Genomic DNA, 24,996 nt, shown 5'->3' with positions numbered 1-24,996 from the left:
TCTACTACTATTGTTATGATAGTCACGAATGCTTTTTAAAGCCGGCTTACGAACCCGGCAGGGACAATTGAAGAATTTGTGATTTCAGTATTTTTTCTGGTTGACTGAACAGGCCGTAATTACTTACCACCATACCACGATGCCACGGGACCACAGAAACTGATCAGGGGTACGGGTTTATAGAATTCACGTTTATAAATTTGACAAATAATACAACAAGACAGTCGAATTCTTAATCTGGTCAACGTAATTTGGTAAAACAGGACAAAAATGTGAAGGTTAATTAACACAACTCAGTTATGTCTTCAATGTATACAAAATAATACAGCTGTCATTGACAATTGACTATCACGCCCGGCATGTATTTTTGACAGATCGTTGCCGTGCTGTGTGTGAATTAACCTTTAATCATAGATTATAAAAAATAAAAAAAAACACTAATACTATTTCAGTTGTATTTAAAATTGATATAGTAAAAGGACAGTATGAACAAAGAGTTCACAAATAAAACTCGACCATTCCAGTCAAATAATGAGTGAACATTAACTTGTAAATACAACCGAAATAGAACACACTAATAAAACGTCTAAGGAGCTTAAAGCTGGCATAGCAAGTTACAAGTGTGTTACCAGTCTTAAAACTGGGCATTGATTGCATCCAAATCAAAATTAAATCGTGGCTGCAAACTAAGACGTAATTTGCCATATTATTTATGTTTTTTAATTTAACGTCATAAAATGCATTTCGCGCGTTGTTATGATATCTATGCTATAGAGAATCAAGGCCTTTAATATGTGATTTTTCTGACAGTTGTTGTGACAGCGATATGTTTTATTGTGGCTGTACAGAACTAGAGACGGATATTATATGGTATCTTTGGTCCGGACTTCATGCGGACTAAGTGCAATCATCTTCATATAAATTTCAAGTTGTTTCTAATAAATTTTGTGTGAAATTATCATATCAACAGCGTTTAGAAACTGTCAGAAAAGTAACATAATACGGAGATTAGCATATTTGCAATAATCGAATAATGAAATAATAAATAGAACCAGCACTGAGCGACTATAAACTAAGAAGTTAAGTGTAGTATTATATTGTATGATGAAAAAATTGATAATTGTGTTCTAGCGAGTTGTATGATATAACTTTGATGAACGATTGTCACTGACTCTCCCCGCATTCCTCTTCTATATAATATACAGCTCGTCATTCAAATGAATCTACACGTTTTAAAATTCAACATAGCAGATAATAAAATAGCAGACATCAAAATAGCAGACATCAAAATAGCAGACGTCAAAATAGCAGACGTCAAAATAGCAGGCGTCAAAATAGCAGACGTCAAAATAGCAGACGTAATATTCCTTAGAAAGCCCTCAATTGAGTGAGGAGCTGTGTTTAGGAAACAGCTGGTTACGACGAACAAATGGGTTGAATATTTACACTAGCAGTGTTGTAGAATACATAAGCGGTTTGAAATACGCAAAAAAGTAAGTAGTTCAAATACAAAACAAAGGCGTTTTTGAAAATATTTTTTGTGCCAATTCATTGTATTACTGACATTCATAATATTACTAACATAAAGAATTACATATTAAAGTATTTTCCCCCACTAATGGCTATAAAATTGTTTCCCTATCCATTACTAAAATAATTATTATTATTTAATAAAATAAGATTAAATATCTTATTTTATTAAATAATCTGTTAAATGCTTGGAATTAAGTTTCAAATTCATTCATTTAAAAACGTGTTCGAGACGGTCTTAGGCACCATAAGGCACCGCACCTTCCGTGAAAGTATTTGGTTAAACTGTGTAAGTATTCTGTTAAACCGTTCAACTTATAAGCCGTTATTTAGACATTCCTTAATAACGGCTCAACAAAGCCTTTTCAGGCCTTGTTACTACAAATTAAACTTACTACACTACAAGTGTTTCATTTAAAAAAAAAAAAAAATAGCAAAGAAGACTGACCGCTATAAAAGAGAATGCTTTTAAAACCGCTAATGAATCCAACTACATAAAGTATTATAGCATACTATGAAACACATATAATATATATATATCGATTAAACGAGTATGTATTTTTAACGTACGATTGTCGGTTTGTATGTCACTCGGAGGAAAAAGCAAGTCCAAAGTATGTACATGAAAAATCAACACCCGCTATTTCATCACCAATATCATCATCGGGTCTACCAATGGACATACATTCTAGGACGTAGGTCTTTTGTAGGGAGTTCACGGCCAAAGCCTCCCACCGGATAAAATATAATTATCTAATAACACAAAATTTAGTTTTAGGTACATCCCATATTTTAACCTTGAAACCTTAGTTTTAATGCGTCAATAATTATATGCAATTAATTATTATTAGTAAGTGGTGTCGCAAGTCGTGGTGACTGCTAAAATATATAATTAAAATAGAAAATCATCATGCCGTCTCTTCAAATCTGTAAAATGAAAAAAAAAGACGTATGGTTTTTATAAAGTACCTAAGTTTAAACAATATATTAAAACACATTTAACAAATCGTGGTTACTATACGATTGATGAATTCCTTAACGACAAGGCTGCTTGAAAGCAGGCCACTCCGCTCTCATCTCTCAAAAAACAGAAAAATTCTAAGGATTGTTAAACTTTAGAATGATGTTGGAAAAGAGCAATCTGCTGAGTTGCTTGCCGGCTCTTCTCAGTGGAATCTGCCTTCCGAGCCGGTGGTGGAGTCACTACAAACAGACTGACTTGACGTTTCAAAAGTGCTTATTAATCAGGCATACTTGAAATAAATGAATTTTGAAACCTAAGTTGGGGGAACGTCGCAGAGAAATGAGGATGCCCGTGATTTCGACAATTTCCTAGAAGTGCAATAAAGTACCAAAATAAAAGGTAGTTTAGTTAGTAAAATAAAGAAGAAGAAACACTGCATTGCACGCTAAACATAAAGGAAGAGATGCAGTAAGATGTTTACAGTAAAAGACAATGTTGGCATTTTGTGTTGGCAAGTTGTACCAAAATGTATAGACACTAATATGTATAAAGATTATAAACTAAAATTTTCGTGGTTAATCAACATTTCTTAAATATAGTTCAACGGGTACATACTACGATAATATTTTTGGATTTGTCGATATTTCGACCCAGTTGCATGGATCGTCATGAAATCCAAAGCTTTTTGCTTATCCAGCAATATCTTTTTAAGTTTGGACTTAAAAGGATTATACTGAAGGACAAAGTTGTCATACATTCTTATTAATAGATAAGTAAATAAAATGAAATTCATTATTTTGTTATTTAAGTAAGGTGGAATGTAACGCAATTTTCCATGATTTTGATATATAACAAGGCAGTTCGCGAAATCACCATCTTCCTCATTCCCCTACGACAGATATAAATTGTTTCTTAATGAACACCATTCCGTCAGTCTCGCATTCTACATTCACGACAGACAGTCAGCTTTAGATAACAAAGCTTTGAGTGTGTGTTAACTTGCGTGTCATTAAGTGATGTTAACGTAAATCTGTCGTTTAATGAGATTTAGAATGAGATCGTTCTAACCTTATGATTTGGCGAGTCCTTACATATTTGGCAGTTTAACGAAACCTTTTAAGTTTTACGGTTTCAGCTCGGTTTACCGACATCGCTTATAGCATTATACTTGAAAATGACAGTTTAAGTTAAATGCTTTGGATTGCCTAAAAGGCTATGAGAGTTATAATTTTAAAATTATACTGCTGAAAGCGTCGGCGGTGAGCCCTCAGTTTACAAATAAAAAATTAAGTAGAATTGACTGTAAATCCGTCATTTTATTATAATTACCTTTGTCACGGCATTAAGAATAGTATACTGGTAAATAATCGTTGTTTTGTCGAATTCCATGGTATATAAGAAATATTTAGCTTAATTTGCTATAATCTGCGAAAACAGGAAGCGATACGGTGTATTTTAAAGTTTCTTCAATCTTTTCGCGAAATATAGCAAAATTAAGCTCAATGTCATGATTTTAGACTTTACACAAAATTGACCAACTAACGAAAATATGCGTTAACTCAAATGTCACATTATCAAACGTCACAGCGGATGTTTGAAAACGCGACATCATAACGATTTAGAGCAAATATTAAATTATGTTTACGCCAAAATTGCTTATGATGTTGACATCTCCACAAATTAAAATTCACTTTAGTGTTGTATATTTTTAAATATGAAACTTTTATTTTCCTTTATTGTTCAACACAAATATTTCGAACGTATGCTAGGTAGCACACCTCGTCTCAAACCTTCCTTGGTTTATGTGACAATCCATAATTTACAATATCATCTTCATCGGCACGCCAGTTACTACATAGTAATACAATTATTTGGATTGTGCATGTGTAATTTCGTGTTCGAAACCTGACAGTCGTAATTTGTCTAATGTATACTGAATTGACAAATAATTTATTTATACACTGTACGTTAATTTGAAAGCTTTATCGATCAGACATTTGGACGCTTAGAAGACTCCGTCCGCGTCACTTATAAAATTGCGTTATTAGAACTGAAACGTTCAAATAACTTTCAAGTACTTTCAGCAAAAGGGATCCAAGTATAAACTCAGATAACATCCTTATTAGGGTCCCGTGCTCAATGGGTAAAACGGGACCCTATTAATAAGACTCTTCTGTCTCTCCGTCTATTTGTCCATCTATCACCAGGCTTATATCTCATGAACTGTGATAGACGGTTGGAATGTTGAAATTTTCACAGATTGTATTACAGTTGCCGCTATAACAACAAATACCTACTAAATGAAATTTAATACAAAAAATATTTAAAGTGCTTCCATTTGACAGACACGACTGTTTTGCCATTTTAATAGATTTTTAATGTGCGGAAGTTCCATAGTTCATATCGGCCGGTTTCTTTTATGATCTATAACCAAACCACATATAAGACAGGTAGCTATTTTACATAAGATAAAATTATCCGAAAGTAACTTTGAGTAAACTTAAAAGTCAATAACTCAACAGTAAACATGAGTTGGTTGAATCCTTTCTGCTAAGTTACGTATAATTTGCAGTGTGAATGTGTGTGTGTGTGTTTTTGATGTGTGTGCTGAGTGGCTTACCATATCCCTCCCCTTGCAGGAAGAGGCGGAATGCCTCCGACACCTTGGCCGGCTGCTCTTCCAGCGGCATCGCAGAATCAGATATCTGGAATTGATAACTTGGGTGTTACTTTTGAACTAGCAGATTTCCCTGAGGAGTCATCAGCGCTGAATATATGTTTGCTCACTCCCCACTATGCTACCTAGCTCAGAGAAACTCTTTGCGAAACAGTTCCGTCAAAATCGATTCATTCATCTCAAATATAACATCGAGTCAACGATTTAAGGAGCGCACTGTCGCCTGTAATACAGGTTTTTACCTAAATCAGGGACAGTAGATTTTAAATTGCACCATTACAACATTTATCAAATACTCACCAATATAAATAGTGTGAAGTACACATTTGGTTGTATATACGAGTACCTATATATGAATAATTATAGTTACTTCACTTTATATAAAATGAAATGGTTTTAGAAATTAAACGTAACTGTAAATTAGTCTTAGTTCAAAGATATAAATTATTATTATCATCATATTATTCAACACGAGCCCACAAGGGGCACATGACCACTGAGCGTGCAGTAGACTTCCAGTCATTTTATTACGACTCGTTGTTACATTAAAGCCGGCATTATTTATACGAACGTAATTTGTGATATTTAAATTGGCATGTCGTAAAATCAATGTAACAATTGGCGGTGATATCGCATAACTTAGACAGATAATTTTCTATTTTTGATAAATTAATTAAAAATTTTACTTGTTGCTGAGCGCTTATTGTCTGGTGCGGTGTTGTTTAGTGCTGCGTTGTTTAGTGGTGTCTGATGGTGTGTTGTCGGATTCGGGGCGGGGTTTTATGTGCAGTTTTGTTTGGTTGAGTGTTATGTGGTGCGGTGGCGTCGGCGCGGCGGTTTACCTTCATCCAGGTGGAGGTGGAGGGGTTGAGGCGAGCGTTGAGCGCCACGGTGTCGTCCAGCGCGGGGGACATGGCGCCGGCCAGGTTGACGACGGGCGGGCGCAGCGAGGCCGCGTCGCGCGAGATGCCGAGGTCGCTGCGGCGCGCGTAGCTCTCCACGAACAGCGCCAGGTTACCAGGGTTGCAGTAGCGGCGGAAGTACGTGCGGTACGTGGCCGTGGCGTCCGGGCTGCGCTCCTCCGAGCCCTGCAAGCGGGATCTCATTGACACGCCTTCACCAGACTGTAATGGCTTTATTTATATTCTATATGCAGAGCTTGAAGGGACGACGCCAAATTCCTTTCTCTATAGAGGGAAGATCCTACCTACTTTATAGTGGAACACTAATAGAGATTATTAAGAAAAACAAAACCTGTACTGCAGTTTACTACGCTGCTTAAATTAGTAATTCAATAAATGGTTTTTAAGGGTATATCTTTATATAACAAATTACCAGAGAAAATCCTTAAGTTGTCTCTCTGTTAGTTCAAAGTTTATGTAAAACGTAAGCTTCTAGAAAAATCCTATTATATTATTAAGAACATGTAATACATGCAGTGGCGTGCATAGAGGGTATGCACAGGGTATGCAGATGATATAAAATGAAGAAAATCCCCAGTAGTAGCGATAAATACTTAAGGGTAGGGTTTTTCATAACTCTTACAATGCCTATCCTTAAGTACTTTATAACTCTTATCGGAGATTTTCTTCATTTTATATCATCTGCATACCCTGTGCATACCCTCTATGCACGCCACTGAATACATGTGTGATAAAAAAGCTTGGATGTGAATTGCTCTAACTTCATAGCTAAACATTAACTAGACTGTGAGATGGTGGTAACAAAAATACCTGGCTAAGTTTGTTGTGGACTCTTCTTAGACCAGATACAACTGCCGTACCCCTAACAGCATAACCGTTTACTAGAGGTACTTTATACTAACTTTATGCTCAACCACAGCTTAGATTAAAATGATTTGGCCGTTATTACTACTACTTTAATGAACGACGACGACGCGAGCAATATTAATGCATCAGCTAAAAGATCAGTAATTAAAATTCAGCGCCGCCCCGCTCACATGCGTTATTACGGCATACAAGCTGTATAATGACTTGAAATCGAAACAAGGTTTTAAACTGAACGCAACGCCAAGCATATTGACAGCGTAGATACAAAAATTTCGCATTTGCACAATTTTCATTGAAAAAAAAGAAAAAAAAAGGTTGATATAAGAGAATATATAAGCATAAGCATAATGGTGTAAGATCGTATGGGTACTATTTGAATGATAAAGAAAAATAAACATCTTGTGCAATTCACACACGGCAGAAGTGAAACTGATAAATAAATTTACTACGACAATATATACATCGCGATCTCGCCCCAATGTAATCGTAGTTTTTGTGATGGGTACTTAGATAGCTGATAAATATTTTTATGAATATAAAAATAAATACTCATATAAATACCATAATATGTAACAAATAAAAAAACACCCAGACACTGAAAAACATTCATGTTCATCACACAAACATTTTTCCAGTTATGGGAATCGAACCCACGGCCTTAGATGTAGAAAGGTCCCGGCCCACTGCGCCAATCGGCTGTCAAAAAGTATTAAGTATCAGGAGTATTTGGTTAAATGTAAGGTTTATTTTTTTTACCCAAGCTTAAATTTTTCTTATATATTAATGAATGAATGAATGAATACACTTTTATTATACACCACATAGACATATAGAAAAATTATAATTGAAAATTTAACAAAAAGTATACAATTTGGCGGCCTTACCGCTACATAGCGATCTCTTCCAGGCAACCGAAGGCGTAAAACACAGCTCAAGAAGAGAGGTAGGTGGTGCATATAAATAAACATATATATTTGCATATATACCTATATATACTGATAATTAATATATATAATTAAGCATCCGGCTCCGCTTTCATCTCTCACAAGATAGAAAAATGAATTTTAAAAATGTAAAATGTTAATTGTTGATATTGGAAAAGAGCAACTGCTGAGTTTCTTGCCGGCTTCTTCTCGGTATAATCTGCCTTCCGAACCGGTGGTAGAGTCACACATAGACAGACTTGAAGGTGCTTATATTAGGCCTACTTGAAATAAATGAATTTTGAATTTTGAATTAACCTATAGAATTAATATCAATAATACATAAATATATACAATATTGTCAAACCCCAAATAAAGCAGAAGGGAATAGGCATGTTAAAGTTCCGAAGATTAAAACGAAAAATTATATTTAACAAGTTTTTTAAAAATGGTAATAGACTGTGCCTCTCGGATTTCAAGAGGCAAGGCAATCCAAAGCTTTACAGCCTGAATAGTGAAAGATCGGTGGAAGAAAGATGAATTATGTTAAGATCAGTTTCCTTGCAGTACGGAGAACTTCACCTGGGCGACCAACGCATTCAAATTTTTCCTTTAAATTCTTTTTTAGGTGGAGAAGACGGAAGAAACAGCACACAGTAGAGGATAAAAAGAATTCGAAAATTCCAGCGATGTCGAATAGGTAACCACTTGAGACGAGAACGAAATTGTGATACGTGGTCATATTTACGTAACCCAAATATGAACCGAATGCTAATGTTTTATAGTCTCTCAAGTTTATTTGTTCATAATGTAAAAAAAATATTTTTAACTTGTCATCAACCCATTACAGGCCCACTACAAAGCATGGACCTCCTCACACAATAGGAAAGGGTTAAGGCCGTAGTCCAACACGCTGGCCCAGTGCGAATTGGTGGACTTCACACACCTTTGAGAACATTATGTAGAACTCTCAGGCATGCAGGTTTCCTCACGATGTTTACCTTCACCGCACAAGCAAGTCATATTGGTGGAGGTGCGTGCTGAGATTCGAACTCGGCCACCCGAAAGTGAAGTCGAATTCCTACCCAATGCGCTATCACCGCTATTTTAATGAATAATGTATTCTATCTGATTCTCTCACCTACTTCATCATTTACATTTATGTGCATTTCGTTAATATGTTTGTATTTGTTAGCGGACTGTTTATGTGTTCGTTTACTTGTCTTTAACCCCCCTCCCCCCTCGTCCAATATCCATAAAACATATCTAAGAGCCTGCCCAGAAGTCGAAATGTAGTTATAAAACGGTACTCTTAGCAGTCTATCCGCCTTTATCGCCATGGTTATGCAGACACAAAAACGGATAGACAAAGGAGTAAAACTTATGTAGCCTCTATTTTCGTCTGGGAGTAAAATAACCTTCCAGCAAGGCTATACAATAGAAACTACCATGTCTAGTCGGGTATGTAGTGAGAAAGAAGGAAGGAAATAATTACGTCTAACAATTATCTCGTTTTTATCTCGTAGAAATATAAGAGAAAATAGTAGATCCTTATGCCGTGGCGCGAATTAGCGATACAGGTTAGGTTGTTCTGCCACATCGTCAGTTAAGTTCAAAAAAAATTTTATTACGTTGAAAGGAAATAGGTTATTTGAATGAAAGTAAAAATAAAATAATACTGAGTCTAATTGAACTCTTGAGTAATACTTCAGATCCGAATACGAGGAAATGCGCTCTGAAATATTCTTATAGTTTGTTCACTATATATCAGTATCAGCCTGTATAAGATTCGCACACTTGCATCCACGAGTCGTCCTCGAAAATACAAATGCCGGTAGCTCAGAGTAAAATGGAACCTATTTCAATAGCCAAAAGTCTAAATTCGTGTTCTACTGATGCATGTAATATTAAAAAGAATTTGCGACTTTAGAACGAGTGACATTACAAAAGATTTTTCTAAAATTTGGATTGAAGACAGAGTTATAAGCTGGAGGTTTGTGACCGTCGCTATAAAAAGTATTATTATATTACATATGTAGGTATATAAGAACATGGCTTACCTAAAATAAAGATTATAATTTTTCCGTAATAAGAGCGTTAACAATATGGAAATACCGTACCAGTTCTCAACCCACGACTAACAACAAAATTACTACAACTGAATCGACCTAAACTAAGGACAGTTGTAGGTATGATAACAGGGCACTGCCCACTAAACAAACACCTTTCCATTTTAGGTATAACTGACAGCCCTCTCTGCAGAGCATGCATGGAGGCGGAGGAAACACCGATACACGTAATGCTCCAATGCAACGGAGTAGCAGAACAACGCGCAGCACACCTTGGCTCCTCAGCAACACTCCATGAAGCACTCGGCGACCTGGGCGGCCTGCTAAGCTTTTGGAGCGAGCTCGGCTGGCTGGAGTGATCCCGCGGGGAGCCGCATCAGTGGCCATACGTACAACGGACGGTCCCAGACCAACCAAGTGCGGAAAAGGCCCAGGAACAGAAGAAGAAGAAGAAGAATATGGAAATAATAATGCTTTGATTGATAGTAAGCCCCTTGAATTATTACAAAGGATTCATTTTGTCCAAGAAAATTCAAAATTTCCGTCAGGATTAATTATAGCCGAATTCCAAGCACAAAAAGACGCACGGAAAAGTAAGTATTGTACTACTAGTATCTACCCCTACAACGTATACGTGGACGTCAAAATCAAGTGTGAAAATAAAAATGAGACAGCTTAAGAGATAGAAGAGATAGGATAAAAATTATAACCTGCGGTAAAGGTTTTATTCTATTGTAAAAAAAGGAACATTGAATTTGTTAATACGGTTCAATCAATTTCAATTCCAATTTAGGACTTCTAGGACAGAAAAAAAAAAACACCCAAACGTTCACATTGAAATATGAGTAAGAATAAATTGTCATATTCAAATAATTTAAAGCATTATCAAATTTCAGAGTTTACACAGCTTAGTCCATTTGAAATCGCATTACAGTGGTTATAACGTAATATGCAAATCGCAAATTTGCGCATGCTTTAGCATAGCCTAGCTTAATATCGCTTTAGTATAATTCTTACAATTCATAGCCGAGCATTTTATCCGTTTATAATACGATTTTTAATGCTCAAAGCGAAATTTTATGGAATTTATTATAGTCTAGTTAACTATACAATGGTTTCAGCGTCTGGGAATAAGTTGTAGTTTTAGTAGCTATTTTACAGCTTTTGTAGCACAAATAGAGTAACAATATTAGCTAGTATTGTTTGCCTGGTGGACTAGTCTAAGCATTTAGGTTGATATGATGATGATTACTTCTTAATGTGAACATCCAAAGGTATGTTTGGAAGTGAACAAAAAAACAAACGACAACAGATTTTCGGAAAGGAGAATGCCGGAACACGGTTTCGTATGGTGCCTCATTCAAATTGGTATAAAAAATTTAGTTTTTATTTTTAAAAAATAACCTCTAAAATCCCAAGTCTTAACTCCGACGGTTAAAAATCTTTTAATGAGATAAATTAGTGGTTCTATTATTACCGTCATATTTTTTAAATCTACTCAAAAAAATCAAAAGAAGTACGTCACTTGTGTACGCAAAAACAAAACAAAACAAAACGTAAAATACTTAGTGTGAACAGTACCATCAATCAAGGTACAAAAATCGCGTGTGTCAAAAATAACCTGAATTCACGAACTTCATTTGCTTGTAACTCTGAAATCCGGCGAAATAGAGTTATAATGGTTTTGGTAATGTATTGTAATTATTAAACCCTTCAAAACTAGATAAATTCCATGAAGGCACCTTATAAGTACTATGTGAAACCAAATTCCATACTACGTCCGGCATTCTCCTTGGGATTGAAGACAGAGTTATAAGCTGGGGGTTTGTTACCGCTATATAAAGTATTATTATATTACATATGTCGGTATATTATAACTGGTTTAATAGATTGGCAGGTTTATGTCATCATCATCATATCAACCCATTGTCGGCCCACTGCAGGGCATGGGTCTCCTCCCACAGTGAGAAGGGTTAAGGCCTACACCACGCTGGCCCAGTGCGGATTGGTGGACTTCACACCTCTGAGAACATTAAGTCAAGTCAAGTCAAGTCGAGACATATATTTCTTGTAAAATAGTACATAGAAGTGAGTTGCTGGCGATAACTACTTACTACTTCGTCAACTTAAAACTCAAGTTACGAGGGTTCCAAACGCGCCCTGGTCTAACAGCCCTCAACAAACTTAGCTGGTTATCTTTTTGTTATCACTATCTCACACTGTCATTTAAAACTATTTTAAAAGCAAACTGGTTAGAGCAATTATTTACAGCCAAGCATTTTTTATCCTTTACTTAGTCCTTAATACTATAATATGACCTTTCTATAAGCTTACGTTTAATACAAACTTTGAACTGTTTAAGAGAAATCTCCAATATGTCAACATAGTTATACAATTTCCTTGAAATGATTTAATTATTTGATGTAGTCTTGTATTTCACTGCAAGTTTATTATTGCTTCTAATGTTCAAATTATTGCAGTCACATTTTCTCTTAAATTTAGATATATTTTTTGAACATACATTAAATTTTCAAAAATGTATTGGCTAAAGACTGTCATTATCTTAACATGTTTAAATGTATGTCTCTGTTATATAATGCTGTGAATATTTTTATGAATAATATATACATATAAATACCTATAATATATAGATAAACACCCAGACACTGAAAAACATTAATGTTAATCACAACAACTGTTTCCAGTTGTGGGAGTCGAATCCACGGACTTTGATTCAGAAGGAGGGTCGCTGGCCACTGCGCCAGTCAGCCCTCAACTTAACTTCTCTTAGTTCAGTTAAGTTTTTAATTATTCTGTTGTATAATAGTTTGGATGGGTCATAGTTACCTATTAAAAAAATATTATTAGTTTACATGTATCCCAGTGACGGTCCCAGCATACATTTTATCCCGGGTTAAATGAAGGGATCTTTGTTAATATGTTTTTTGTAGCTGTATGGCTACGTCAGTCCTTTTGGGCAGGCAGAGGTTGTGTGGGACTCGTATGCCCGTATACTCTTAATCCACCCCGTTGCTTTTCTAGACCGACGAAGAACACAATATCTCTACAGATGTTACATTCATCTGTATGAGCTATAATAAATAAATTTAATTATAACATTATTTATATAATAAATAAATTTAATATTTAATTTATTTATTGGGACAAACTACAATGTTTACAAAAACAGATGAAAACGATGATCCTGCATAAGTTAAATCTGTGTTGCAGATAATCATCACCCTCCAAGAAATAAAAACAGAGTTATGGTATGATGTGGACGCTCACCCGGCCGAGGTGGTGCCACACGAGGTAGTCGACCACTGCGGGAGTCATGCCGCGCGAGCGAAGGGCGCGCGTGTTGAGCTTGTGCGAGGCCCACTCGATCCAGCCGGCCTGCGTCGACGAGCAGTTCACCAGCATCAGTGCGTCCACCTGTGAAATATAGAACATATAGCGAAAGAGCCCAGCGCGTAGGTGGCTGCTAGTTTGCACGGTGTACCATGTAAGCTTAGCACAAGGGAAGTTTTTTTTAACCCCCGATGAAAAACGACGTGGTGTTATTAGTTTGAAGTGTGTTTGGGTATTTTTGTGTGTGAGTGTGTGTGTGTGTGTGTTTTTAGCCTATCTGTATGTTTACAAGTATTTATTGTAAAGTCATCATCTACTTGGGAAACTAAAGCTACGAGGGTTCGTAGAGAGTGCGTAGAGGGTACATTACCGAAGATCTGTTTGGTTTGGAGTATGAAAATTATAAATAGTAGCAAATTAAGCTTAATTTTCGTAATTTATCTGTGGCATCGTATTTAACTGGAAATTTAACTTTATAACTGGGAATACGATGATTCTTTATTGTTTTGTTCTTTGAAAGGTGAATTAGTCGAGAGTGTCCTTAGCTAGATTCGTTGAAGTCAGTCCACGGCCGCCACCACAAACACGCACATGAGATACACGAGCCTGTAACAGGACTCTCCCAATGGGATGGTAAGCCCATAATCACATTGCTGGGCAGGCAGGATAATAGTAGTATCACAGAGAACATTGCTGCCCGGTATATTCTCTAAGTCAAATGTCCGAAAGTCCGCAGAAATGACAACTGACTCTGATCTTCCGTCAGTTTAGGAACGTCAAGGTTGGTATGTCATATAAAACGGTAATTGAAAAATTACTGCTTTAATCTGTTATAGTAAAATCTGCTGCAAGTTTAATACCACCAATTAAAATCTTATCACGAAACTATGACAATTGGAACAGTGGGACAGAAAATATCAATTACGAAGTTTTTAATGAATTCAGTTCTGAATGCAAGTTATCTCCAAAATGCAATTTGGCATTTGCCCTCGATATTGAAGCGGCGAGGGGCTGCAAAACTTTGAAGTTTGCCGAGCTGCCAAGCTCCCGCGCCTCTGGCTCCTCGTTGAATGGCAATCCAAACTACTAAACTAATATTATGTGCAATATGCAAGTGTTTCTGTTTGTTTGCAAATAACTAGCTCGTATTTTGGAGACAAAATAATAAAATTCAAAAAAAAATCAAAATTGATTTATTTCCATTAGGCCTACTTTATAAGTACTTTAGAAACGTCAAGTATGTATGTTTGTAATGACTCTACCACCGGTTCGGAAAGCAGAAATAGCCTTTGATACCCTTGTAACGGCTTACCAGCTCAACAAATCTTAGTGAAACTTCGCATGGAGATGCATTGCTCCTAAAGACATAGGATCTTTTTATCCTGACCTATTAAAAAAAAAGATTAATTACTAAAATGAATTAATTAATATTTGCGGTTTTTGTTACAAAATTAGAAAAACGGTTAGAAATAGGTCGATATGGTTACTTCGATTCACTTTCAAAATATGGCCTCCGAGGCTGTTCGTTTATTTGATGGACAAAGTCAATGCTAAATTGTGAGATGTTAACCCGGTTCATTTTGTGATTGATATATTTATGTCGATGGCACGTGATGTCAAATAGAACATTAGAGCGTTGGTAACATATTAAATCAAGGGTAGGTAGAGTCACGTCAGCATCACAGTAAGGTCATTGGCCATACTGTATGTATCACGACGTAGGTGGTGTGCATAGTTGTGGCCATTGTAATCGTGTCAGACTGCGTCACAACACGATACATAATTAATGTGTACTACCGCTGAGTGCTGACGCGCGCCGCAATAGCATTATGACACTCTAATGTGGACACGGCTTATGTGACGTGACTTACTCGAACTCTGAGAACGATGAATGAGCTCGCACTCGCTTTTGGAGATGTCAGAATTATTATCAGAGGTTTTAGGTTTATGTCAGATAAGGTAACTCTTTCTGAACTACTTTGGCAAAGTAGGTAACTGTACATTTTCTGAGCTTCATACAAGTCGATAATTTAATTCAATAACTATATCGCATATCATCATCTTAACTTAAACCGATTGAGTTCCACTGCTGGACATAGGTCTTATGTAGGGCGTTCCAAAATCCACGATCCAATGACACGTTTGATGTCCACGGTGGCTTCTTGGCCAGCGTTGTGGGCGGATCGGTGGATATAAGCCTTAGAGAACGTTATGGGGAACACTATGGCATGCAGGTTTCCTCACAGTGATATTTTAATTCATCATATCGACCCATTACCGACCCACTACAGGGCACAAGTTTCCTCCCACAATGAGAAGTTATTCTTCAGTTATCTTAGTACCCATAATGCGTCGGGATGCGACAGTAGCATGCGAAAGCGATCCTGTGGTGTCTCGGTATGGCGTAGACGGTTCCGCTGGGCTTTAGTGGGTATTCTGGTCTCGTGTCAGCGAGTCCCACATACCCTTCCGGAAACAGGTTAGTTATTTCTTACCTGTCTCCAGGAGGGATGCGTCAATGCATTCCTCAGCGCAAAAAAAAAAAGTACCCATAATAAAAGCTACGCTTACTTTGGGACTAGTCAATGTCGTAGAATATTTATTTATTACATAACTTTTAACATAAGTTAGAGTTGCGTGCCGGGGCTCGAACTCGGTTCCTGCGGAACGGAGTCGAAGCCTCTAGCACTAGGCTACGACAGCTAACACTAGTATTAAAAGTTTCGGAACTAGTAAATGTTTCTTTTCAGAGCCCTTTTGTGGTCGTGGAACCTTTGTGAGAATCTGCACATAAGCATAACATGAGTACTGAGTAGGTATCCAATGCAAGAACTACATCCGCTATAGTGTTGCGATGAAAGCCGTCTTATATAATCCCTTTTAACGACGAGGGTTGAAAATACCTTATTATTCTATCTAAGCACAAAACACTGAAAACAAGCGCTGAGTTTCCTTTGATATTTCAGTTTTTATATACTTTGCTCGTTGCACCTAAGATTGGAACAGATTGACTTAAAAGTGAGAGCGGTGGTAGCGCATTGGGTAGGAGCTCGTATCCAGCTCCGGGGGGGCAGAGTTCGGATCTCAGCTCTAACTTTTCTAGGTTATGTGCGTTTTTTTGGGTGATTAAAATATCACTCGCTTCAACGGTGAAGGGAAACATCGTGAGGATATCTGCTTGCCTAAAAGTTCTACATAATGTTCTCAAAGGTGTGTGGCGCCCACCAATCCGCTCTTGGCCAGCGTGGTGGGCACGGATCTACTAACGGGTAATGATGATGCAGGAGCAGAACTTCTCCGACTTAGGATGTGCAAAACAAAGTACCGCTAAAAGTCCATCCACCTAAGGTATAGTTTTTAGCCTTTATGTGACAGCAATAACAGCGGCAACCACACGCTTCAGACCGGAGTACAGCACTGTAACAATGCTGCTTAGCGGCAGAAATAAGCATGTCGGTAGAACTTCCCCTCTCTGTCAAAAAAAGCTCTACTACTGCTAAATAATGAAGTACTAGATAAGGTGTAAATACCTTTTCCGGGTTGGTGAGAGCGAACCGAGCCAGAATATTGGCTCCGGCGCCTACGCCGAAACCGATGAAACTCTTGATGCCGAAGTGCACCAGCACAAAGCTGATCTGGTTGGCCAACTCGTCCATGGTGGGATAAACGTAGCTGTAACAATACAAAATACTGACTTTTTTTTTTTTTGGTATCTATGACCCATCACTAAGCACTACACTAAAACATAAATAGAATAATTAAAAACTAAACTAAATAAAATAAAAAAAAACTTACATTAAATATTAACATGCAAAATAAAAAAAAAAGTTACAAATCAAAATTTCTGCGTCCAGGCAGCCCTACGTGGAGTTTAATATACAACTTGGAAATTGGAGAGTCTTATCGATTTATTAGTGCTTTCAGAATGCCGTTACTGCTTACCCACGTTCTTTTCATCAAGGATGCTGTTCGATTTCTTCTGATGGCAAAAAAGTCATCAGTATGAGCCATCGCGAACATTTCTAATGTACTACAATAACGGGGTAAGCCCAACAGCATTCTGAAACCATCATTATACTGAACTCGTAGGGCGTTTAGCGATGCCTATGTATAGTTGGTCCACAGGGATCCCGTGTAAAAGGTTTGACGAAAGGCTTTGAACAAACTAAGTTTTGCTTCATGGCTACAACAGGCAAACCTGCGGACCAACACATAACAGCGCACCGACAAAGCCCTACGCTCTCGTTCTATGCATCATCCTTAAGGTCATCGGTAACAACATGCCCCAGATATTTACAATAATAACAATAATTATTTAATATTATCACATAAAGTTTTAGCTGGGTATCATTGGTGAAATTATGTATAGAGGAAAACCTGTAGGACTAATTATGGCTTTCCATTATCTGTATAAATAGTAAGTAAGAAGCGGTGATAGCGCATTGGGTAGGAGCTTGACTTCACATTCCGGGGCTTGCGTTGGAATCCCAGCACGCACTTCTCACTTTTCTAAGTTATGTGCGTTTTAAGTAATTCAATAAATAATATCGTGAGGAAATCTGCATGCCTGAGAGTTCTACATAATGTTCTCAAGGGTGTATGGAGTCCACCAATCTGCACTGGACCAGCATGGTGGACTACGGCCTTTTTATCTCATGCAAATATATAATTAAACGGCCGATTGGCGCAGTGGGCAGCGACCCTGCTTTCTGAGTCCATGGTCGTGGGTTCAATTCCCACAACTGGGCAATGTTTGTGTGATGGACATGAAAGTATTTTAGTGTATGGGTGTGCACCTGTATATTATTCATAAAAATATTCATTCGTAATCTTAGTACCCATACCACTAGCTACGCTTACTTTAGGGCTAGATGGCGATGTGTGCCACCGTATATTTATAAGCAGAAGAAAACAAATACTGTGATCAATTTTTTTTTTTTTTTGTGGTGATAAGGTTTCGTTGGCGGAGTCTAATCAACGCATCTCAATAAAGATAATAGTATGTGATACGCTTTATGACGTCATAACACATACAGCAAGGCAGACATGCCAAACCTAACAAAAATTATACGTGTCCAAAACTTATGTCACAAAATGTCATGTTACAGAAGGGCGCCACATATCGAGCGATAACGCATGGTTGCGTATGTACGGCGATATCAAATCAAGTCAAACGAATGCCAGTCGCTCTGAGTTGCATAGTAGAGTCTTTGGCCCGCACTTTTGCGATACACGGAATTGTTGTTTTGCGTGGAACTATGAAGTGACATTAATTTTTTTTTTTCACTACAAGTTAGTCATTAACTGTAATCTTACCTGGTGGTACGTGATGATGCAGTCTAAGATTGAAGCGGGCTAACTTGTTAGGGAATATGGTATTCATACTTTGCCGGCAGGGTGGTAACTAGCCACGGCCAAAGCCTCCCACCAGGCCACAGCAGAGAAAATTCAGAAATTATGAATTCCCAAATTGGCCCTGCCGGGAATCGAACCTGGGACTCCGTCTTAAATTCACCGTTGCGCCAGGGAAGTCGACAAAAACATCGTAAAACATCGCATCGCAATTATTGTTGTCGTTATTGTTGTTAGCGGTGTGGTGACGGCAGATCAGAATACCTACAGTTGTCACCAACCCTTCCAGCGGATATCGTACGAGGTGACTAAGGGAATATATGGGAGTACGAGCAGAAGCATCCTCTGTGCTACCATTACCATCTTCTGCGACCAATCCTTCTTCCCAGCTTGATTATCAACACGCTGGGGTTGGATATCACAGAAGGGTTGGTCGTTGGGCAAACTCTTTTGGCAAAACAATTGGGACAGGCCTATAATCCAGCAGGACTGTAGAATACTGATGATTTGATTGTTAAAACAATATAAATAAATAATCACACAGTCTCTTCTATTTCGTATACCTGAAGGTTTCGGGATCTATTTGCTGTAGAATCTATTATTATTATTTACTGTATGCCCCAGTGAATTACGTATCACTAGGTCATACAGACCTGAAATCAAAAGAAGAAGAAAAAAGAAAAATGGCAGCTAACTTAGCTATCTATAGTAATCCGATGTGGAAATAACCGTACAAAATTACTAATTTAAATATTGTTTCTTTGGCTATTCCTCATTTACCTAAACTTGGCCTGGTGTTGATGCGCATACAAAAAATGTATAAGCATACAAGTGACTTGCATCCTGGAGATGGACATTGGGTAATGTTTATCCCAGATACCTGCTGGTATAAGTTACCCTGGGATAAAAAATAGCATTTGATTTTACCTAAGTCTTGATCTCTCAGCTTATCTTGGCGACAAGTTGCATAGATACTTTACATCTCGGAGATGACAATGTGATAAATTTTATATCATTTAAAAAGCCAAAATAAACGCGGACGAAGTCGCGGGCAACACATAGTTTTTATTGACAGATTATTATTAAAAAAAGTACTTAGAACTTAAACAAGTTAAGTAAACAGATGGAGTAAATATCTTACCATTAGCAATCAAAATCTAGAGCCGACCTTCTGTACTTATTTAATTTGTACTATGTCTCGGGTTGTATCAAAGTAAGCCTACACAAGTTAGCGGAGTGAACTAGCACGGAATCGATTACGTACTCTTGGAATAATGAAGGTAGCTACCCTATTACGTATACTAAATGTTACGTCCGCTGGCGCAGTGTTACATAACGGAGAACTGGGGTTGAATGAAACGCTCGTACGTACGTCACTTACAACTATACTACACTGTAGGTTTCACAATTTTAAACTAGGTTGTTCGTGGATCGACTAACACTTCGTCGCTATGCAAGGGGCCCAGCACTGAAATTGAAAGTAAACTCCATTTCTCCTATCTTTTCTTATATTTCTTACTTTAATTTAAACAGGAAATTACTTCGTTACTATTAAGTATGATTTAAATATATAAGTGCGATAAAATAAATAAATACAAACACAATAGAATTAGACTTTCTTTATGTAGATGTGTTTTTATTATTTTGTTAACAATTTGAAAATAAACTTTCGAATCCCAGCACGCACCTCTAAATTCTCAAAGTTATTTGCGTTATAAGTAATTAAAATATCATTTGCTTCAACGGTGAAGGAAAACATCGTGAGGAAACCTGATTGCCTGATAGTTAAACATAATGTTCTCAAAGGCGTGTGGAGTCCACCAATCTACGGCCTTATCGGATCGTGGACACGACGGGACTCTTGCAACTGGATCGAAATATCGGAAAATCCTATAATATTATCGTGGTATGTACCCGTTGAACTATATTTAGGAAATATGTTGTAGTGTAAGACTTGTCGCGCTTGTTTGAAAATGGCGGTTCGCTCTTGGAGGAAGTCGAGTAATATATGGCAGGAAACACATACGCCGGAAGGGCGTTCCACATATTAGCAGTTGGAATCAGAAGCGTGGCGAGCAGTTCGTGCGAGTTGATTGGATAGAAACCACATATTTTATTTTTGATCATTATTAATTATAAATGATACTTTCAAATTATATTATTTTACAACAAGCATATGCATAGTTATTAAGCGTTGCTGTCAGTGCCTAACCAGAAACCAGAACCAAATTTGTCAGTGTCCAAACGTCACGTCTGGCTTCACGGAAGATCAAAGTCAAAGTCAAATATTTCTTTATTCAAATAGATGTACATAGATCGCACTTTTGATGCGTACATTAAATGTTAAATATGACATAGAAGTAAGTTGATGGCGATAGCTACATTCATCAACTTGAAACTACGAGGGTTATATATATATATGTAGTGGTATATATATTTTCAATGTACGGAATTGTACTTGATATATATAGTTCATTATTTTTATTTTTTTTTATATAAAAACTGTCTAGAATTGTGTGTAAGGCAGAATTTATAAGAATAATAAAAAAAAAAATAATAGTAATATATGAAGAAAAGGGTCTAACTATTTATATTAAAATAAAAAACTACGACCGTGACAGGACTCGAACCTGCAATCTTCGGATCCGAAGTCCGACGCCTTATCCATTAGGCCACACGGCCTATACGTAAAATGAAGTAACTTACCATCAGTACGCCGAACTTTAGCCACTAAAAAGGCAACCCTTACACTTTAGAAGATGCTATTTGACTTTGAAATATCTAAATTTTACAAATTGCGATCGTGCATATTTACGTACGAAAAAGACGTACCGCTAAACGATTTAACGTTTCGGTACGATGCCGCGTTTAACTTTGACATTACTTTATTGTTAAAATAAAAATAGGAATTGTTGTTGTGTATTAAGTGTATTTAGTAATTTTTATTTTTTTAATATTTTTAATATTGCATGCCGTTAGACGAAACTTGGCTTAATAACTTCATTTTATTATTGTCTTTTTACCAACACAAAATATGAGCCATGACGGCCGATTGGCGCAGTTTGCAGCGACCCAGCTTTCTGAGTCCAAGCCCGTGGGTTCGATTCCCACTACTGGAAAATGTTTGTGTGCGCATGAATGTTTTTCAGTGTCTGGAGCCTTCCTATGAAGAAGGCTCAGAGTCAAGATGTTCCATATCTTGGCATATTTGTCACTGTGTTATTCGATGAATTCATCCGATTCGTTACATGTGCTTTATTAGAATATAATAGAATATCTTTATTTGCTAAATACGTTTTAAAGCTGCTGCATATTTAAAAAGGTTTTAGGTTACAGTGTATTGCCATACATAGCGAGCATAATTTAAGCATCATGCAAATAATATAACAGGAAACAATAATGAGAAGTAAAATTTAAGTCATGAATGTCAAAATAATGGGACAAATGTAACAAATAACAAATGTGTTTTGTTGTAAACAAACATTATAAAAGTTCTTATTTTAACCATTGTACAGCCTTCACCGAGTCAATAAATAGATGGGTGAGCGAGTTTGCAAGTTTGAAAGAGATTTTAGTATCCTTTAGTTTTGGCTGCTATTAAAAACACGGAACAGTTATCGTTAAAGGAATAATCGAAATCGCATTTTTTATTCAGTAGCAGTAAATAGTCCTCATAAATGGGGCAACGCTTTTCGTATTCCGAATCGTTAAGCAAAGTGAGAGGTTTGCTGCTGTCCCCTGTCCGATTTCTGTCCTCTATCTCCAATCATATTTATCGGATATATTAGATACTTGCAAAAGTTAGGTATGCCAAATAACATACTATAGTATACATAGGTATTTTCAAAGTAATGTAATTTTAAAATATTTGATATTTATATTATTGTTTATAAATGTGATGTTACTTCAGTAAGTAAAGATTATTATTTGTTTTGGCATCGGTATCGATTGCATAGGGCCCAGTAACCTTAAATTTTCTAATCTCAATTATACTATTTAACTAATGAAAATATTTATAAAATGTGAAAGTGATATTAATGATTTTTAAATAGAAAATAAAATGCAATAGTGAATGTTAAATGTATTGGCGGAGTCCCAGGACAATTTACTCTTTCATCAATAAATAATACTAAAAGTTTCTATGAACTGGCTTTGTCGCTTGAGCTTCTAACGTTATTATGTGTACACTTATAGGCACTTTCTTGAAGATGCAATCCTCGTGATTGGTGTACAGCACTCGGCACGGCTCTTAAGATTGGTGCTATCGAACATACTAGACTGGCGTTCCTGAAACAACAGTGTTGTGCGCCGTGCAGTATGTTATTGGGAGATCTAGGATACGATTCCTGGCCCGGGTATTTGGGTATTTGTAATTTCTTATTATCATCATATCGACCCATTACTGGCCCACTACAGGGCGAAGGAGAAGGGCTTATGGACTTCGTCCACCCTGGCTCGGTGTGGATTGGTGAACTCCACACAGCTTTGAGAACATTTAGGAGAACTATCAAGGCCTGCAAAAAATATGAACTTCTTCAACTAATCATACAAAGTAAAGTGGTAGGCAGAAGAAGGCCTGGCCGTAGAAGAATATCATGGCTCAAAAACCTACGACTACATTGGATAGAAGCTGGCGTTACTTTGCGGAGATCCATGATATATTATGAAAACTAAGCTTAATTTGCTATACTCCGCGAAAAGCAGGAGAATCTGTATGGTATAATTTATAATTTGTTCAATCCTTATACACCAAACAGATCTTCGGCAATGTATCCTCTTTTCGCTGTTTTCGCTGGGAAACCGGAGCACCCTCAGGAGATGTTGACTTTGCAATGAATAATTAACAATTATTGTTTATCAAAATATGATGACCACATCACATTACAATGAACAATTAACAATTATTCATTCATTGTATAGTCCAATTATAAATAATACCATACAGGTTATCTTGCTTTTCGCGGAGTATAGAAAATTAAGCTTAATTTTCATAGCCTACGATAATTTGGAAAGAGCACCAAATCATTAATTAGAGCAGCGGTGTCCAAAGTAGAGATAGCCCTAATAATTGCCAACCATCGTAAGGAGACGGCAACCTAAGGAGAAGATCAGGTATGCAGGTTTTCTCACGATGTTTCCCTTCACCGTTGAAGCAATTGATATTTTAATTACTTAAAACTAAAACATAACTTCATAAAGTTAGAGATGCGTGCTGGGATTCGAACTCGGCCCCCGAAAAGTCGAGGCCCTACTCATTGGGCTATCAATATTTTAATTGGAACGTAACTATTTTTTTGTAGATATTTTTAGTTTTCCATGTTCAATATTCCAAATTGCAATTTGTCAATCACGTTTGCTCTTTCTTGTGGCCAATCGAAATTTATTCGAACTTGCCTTCTGAACGCACGCAAAGTAGATTTTTATCACAGTATTATTAAACTGTATGTTTTTGATTGACATACACTTTATAAATAGCATATCTAATACCTTTAACGGGCTATTCTTGTATATATATAAAGGCTCCTACGATTTTCATGAAATTTAGTATGCAGGAGGTATCGGGGCGATAAATCGATTAAGCTAGGTTTCATTCTTAAAAAACGTTGTTTTATCCGTGTTCTAGGACAACGAAAAACTGCTACAATATTATTAGAAAAATTTTGCCGCCATATACACGGTCATAAAAGCTCAGGTGGGAAATCAGACGGTCCCGAAACTAGAAGACACCAGTTCGAGTCCATATGGTTATTTTTGTCCCTTTTAGTAGTTGTTTTTTTTTATTTACCAATAAAAACATCAGGTTCATAACGGGCCACTATAAAAGTTCAAAACTAAATGTCATTATCATTGTCATATCGACCCATTACTGACCCACAACAGGGTACGGGTCTCCTCTCACAATTAGAAGGGGGTTAAGGCCGTAGCCCATCACGCTGATTCTGTGCGGATTGGTGGATTTCATCACCTTTGAGAAAATTATAGAGTACTCTCAGGCATGCAGGTTACCTCGCGATGTTATCGTTCAACGTTGAAGCAAGTGTTATTTTAATTGTCTAAAACGCACTTAGTTAAGTAAAAGTTAGACGTGCGTGCTGGGATTCGAACTCGGCCCCCCGAAACTGAAGTCAAGTCTAAGGTACACACTGGGCTATCACCGCTTCTACTAAACTCGACTAGACGTAATTTTTACATATTTTATTAGAGCGCCGCGATGTTTTTGCGCCCACTTGAAGTCTATCGACGCTAATGGCGGGAGCGATCCTCGACCTCTCAACGAGAAAAATTCACGAGGTTCCCAAGTGGCTCCTGATTGCTCTCATATTATAAATGTGAGTGCTGC

General features: G+C 37.0%; 1 protein-coding gene and 1 non-coding gene across 4 annotated transcripts in view; both read right to left on the bottom strand.

The window, feature by feature from the left end:
• The window catches only part of LOC120636488 (protein NDRG3-like), a 161,065-nt gene that overhangs the window by 7,118 nt on the left and 128,951 nt on the right, over positions 1-24,996 (bottom strand). For all 3 annotated transcript variants that reach the window (XM_039907988.1, XM_039907989.1, XM_039907990.1), the window contains 4 exons: positions 16,835-16,976; positions 13,242-13,388; positions 6,014-6,259; positions 5,115-5,199 (listed from right to left, as the gene is read on the bottom strand). In XM_039907988.1, coding sequence (XP_039763922.1) covers positions 5,115-5,199; positions 6,014-6,259; positions 13,242-13,388; positions 16,835-16,976 — 620 coding nt within the window. The remainder of the gene's footprint in view (positions 1-5,114; positions 5,200-6,013; positions 6,260-13,241; positions 13,389-16,834; positions 16,977-24,996) is intronic.
• On the bottom strand, positions 21,266-21,338 carry Trnar-ucg. The gene has a single exon. It is a non-coding gene; the product is annotated as a tRNA-Arg (tRNA).

The sequence above is a fragment of the Pararge aegeria genome, chromosome Z (genome assembly GCF_905163445.1).
Source record: "Pararge aegeria chromosome Z, ilParAegt1.1, whole genome shotgun sequence".
Taxonomy (NCBI): domain Eukaryota; kingdom Metazoa; phylum Arthropoda; class Insecta; order Lepidoptera; family Nymphalidae; genus Pararge; species Pararge aegeria.
This window is presented reverse-complemented; position numbering and strand designations above follow the sequence as displayed.